A 3186-nucleotide genomic window follows, 5' to 3' on the forward strand; every position below is an offset into this window, starting at 1 on the left:
TACAACGCCGCTTTCTTCCGCTACTTGAAATAAATTTGGCACGTCATCTAAGGTGTTTGTTATCGAATACCTTACTTTTCCATTTGAACCTTCATCTGCATCTATTGCACGAACTGTACTCAAAATAGTACTTATAGGAGCAGTTTCCATAACAGTAACTTTATAGACTTCCTGCGTAAAAACTGGAGCATTGTCATTAACGTCTAACACTGAAATTTCCACCCGCATTGTTCCTGACAGCTGAGGCTCTCCGCCATCACTGGCAGTAAGAGTTAATGCGATGTGATCCTGCGCCTCTCTATCGAGTTGCTTTTGTAAAACCATCTCCACCTTTTTGCTGCCATCTTGTTGGCTGTTGAGCTTTAAAACAAAATTATCCGTCGGTTTAAGTGMATAACTCTGCAGCCCATTCACACCCACGTCTAGATCCATCGCTCTCTCTAATACAAATTTTGCTCCAATCACAGCCGACTCGCTGATTCTAAATTTCATCTCTTCCTTCTTAAAGGTGGGCACGTTGTCGTTTATGTCATTAATTTCGACATTAACAGAATAAAATTCAATCGGGTCTTCGAGTGTAATTTGCAGATGTAAAGCACAAGGCGTTGTCTGTCCGCACAGCGTCTCTCTGTCGATTCTTTCTTTGACTACCAGGAGTCCCCTGTCTGTGTTTAGCTCRATGTATTCTGCTTTATCTTCTGTATATATTCTGGCTCTACCGGACTTCAGTCTCTTCACGTCTAACCCTAAATCATGAGCTATGTTGCCAAAAAGGGAGCCTTTTGACATTTCCTCTGGAATAGAGTAAGTGGCCTGTCCTGCTACACAACCGAGCAAAAAAATCACGACAAACAACCGTACTTGCCATCTCATTGTTCTGTCCAACATGGTATCCTCGTTAAATCCTAACAAAAAAAATAATGTTTCTTAATTCCCAAAACGTCAAGTTTCCCCAAATAGAAGATAGTCCAGCAGAGGATGTTATATTTTTACATTTTCCGTCCCCAAATATATGCAGAAACTGCAGGGAGATGATCGCTGTCCCTTTTGTTGAACGGTTGTGGGCTATGTGAATACATCTTTCTCTGTTTAGGGCATCAAAACGAGGAAAGAAATCTCTGCATGAGCCAACAGCGGCGCTGAGAGTACAAAGTCGTGCACTGCAGAGAAGCAGACTTTGCAGGAGCAGACCGGAAATGAAACTACTATTCGCCTTTAAGCTGTTAAGATGAAAATACTACACGGTACTTAATAATACCGGGCATCATATTAATAAAATGGKATTCCATCAAATCCAACTTTTGAAAAGGGTAAATTCATATTACGGCATATAATTTTCTTGGAGCTATAAATTATTATCATTGTTTTAACTATTAATTCTCCGTTTAGCATTTGACACTACATATTTATTTACGTACATTRAACACATTATAGAAAAATAATACCTCTCGCAAAATTAATTAGAAAGAAAAATAGATCTTGAGGTAGCTGACACAGAAAAGTGTTTATCTTGTATATAATTTAGTAGTAGTGAAAAGGTACAATTATTTGGTTCATTCTGGCATTTTTTTTAGATCGTATACAGATACGTCATGTATCAAAAAGGACCCAATCCTTCCGCCACGGCAAGTTAATACAAGCTGTTTTTGCTGTTTGAAAGAACCTAGTTATTTAAGAATAAATAATATAAAATGGGTGTGRATATAAACACCAAATTGATCATTTGGTAAATAGATTTTTTAAAGAACATCTGAATAAAAWAAAAWWAAAAAATAGGACAAAAATATCTTRGTGATTGCCTTAAAATCGAAAAGTGTTTCTTACTGCTTTTTCAGCAGCCAAARTAGGCTGCTGAAACAGATCACATGGCTGCTTTTTCAGCCATAACAAAATAGATTCCAAGTGCACACAACTGAAAATAAACAGAACATAGTTTTTAAAGCAAAGACTTGTTTTAAAGCAAAGAAGCACACAGTAGCTTGACAAAAATGATGAAAACATTTTTTTTGTTGTTGTCAGGTTATACACTTCTCAGAACTGTCTCCCTTTTGTTGATGCTTATAATTTTAATGACATCTTTAGAGATTTGTCATTGAGAACTAACTAAGACAAGTTATTGTTATGCCAATATGATTTTTACTAACAAAGACAGAGGTCTGTGTAGTGGTGCACTGASACATTCTTGCCTTACAGCAAGAATATTCTGTATTCAACTTCTGTCCTGGGGTCTTTCTGCACAGAGTTAATCTGTTCTTCTCCAGGCATATTTGGAGATTCCCTGGGTTTATCCAGTGTGTTGGGGTGTACCATGTCGCCTAATGATCACTGGACAAAAGAAACCCCACAACTTTGGAAAGAGAAGCATGTGTAGGAAATAGATGGATAAGAAGGACAGATTAATATTTTAAAACAAAGGAACATTTGTCTCAAATGCCCCAGGTAGAGCAGTAAGCTATACTTGAGTTAGAATACTTAAAAATAATCTTTAGTAAAATGAGCTTACAAGTTTAGGCTAAATTGTGTTTGTATGAAAAGATGAAAAGCAATATTTAGCACTGAGTTTTAGGCTAAATAAGAGTCTATGAACACAGTTTGCTTGTAAGAAGAATAAATTAAAGATKCTGATAAAAAAGAAGTCAGCATAAAAAAGGAAATACTTAACTGTCATACAATATGTAATTAAGGATAAAATGTGACAAAAAGGAAAACAATCCAAGCATATGGTTTGACTATAAATCAGAATATTTTTAACAACTTGTCAAATATAAAAAGATATTRACACAGCACATTGAGATCCCAGAAATGATTAGACCACATATAGTTAGGCCATGGCCATTTTTATATCAATTTAATGTGGAAAAACTTTGTCATCTTTATATYTTATATCTATATTTACCTACATATTAAAGCCTGCTATTCAAAAACAAATATGGTATGAATTTCACTTGGAACTATAGCCTTAAAACTATTTTTAAATATTGAACAGTACATATTAAATAACATGTTAGTAAATACAACATTCTTATGAAAATTAAGATATCTACACATTGTAGAGCATACTGATGATCTGATCATTAAAATTACTACAAAGATTTACCCAGTGAACATGTTTAGACAATCATCTGTCTCAACAAAACTTATCCAAAATTGCACTTAGGATAAAAATACCATTATAATGCTGAAAAT

At 34.9% G+C, this 3186-nt stretch overlaps 3 protein-coding genes across 11 annotated transcripts in view; all 3 read right to left on the reverse strand.

Annotated features, from left to right (window-relative positions):
• The window catches only part of LOC103471734 (protocadherin beta-16-like), a 13534-nt gene extending 11859 nt beyond the window's left edge, over window positions 1-1675 (reverse strand). The window contains exon 1 of the mRNA XM_017306993.1: window positions 4-1675. Within this exon, the coding sequence (XP_017162482.1) occupies window positions 4-888 (885 nt within the window). The 5' untranslated portion in view covers window positions 889-1675. The remainder of the gene's footprint in view (window positions 1-3) is intronic.
• The window catches only part of LOC103471737 (protocadherin gamma-C5-like), a 276959-nt gene that overhangs the window by 93596 nt on the left and 180177 nt on the right, over window positions 1-3186 (reverse strand). The window lies entirely within an intron of this gene.
• The window catches only part of LOC108166613 (protocadherin gamma-B7-like), a 3498-nt gene continuing 2627 nt past the window's right edge, over window positions 2316-3186 (reverse strand). The window contains exon 2 of the mRNA XM_017306994.1: window positions 2316-2325. Within this exon, the coding sequence (XP_017162483.1) occupies window positions 2316-2325 (10 nt within the window). The remainder of the gene's footprint in view (window positions 2326-3186) is intronic.

The sequence above is a fragment of the Poecilia reticulata genome, linkage group LG10, assembly GCF_000633615.1.
Source record: "Poecilia reticulata strain Guanapo linkage group LG10, Guppy_female_1.0+MT, whole genome shotgun sequence".
Classification (NCBI taxonomy): Eukaryota; Metazoa; Chordata; class Actinopteri; order Cyprinodontiformes; family Poeciliidae; genus Poecilia; species Poecilia reticulata.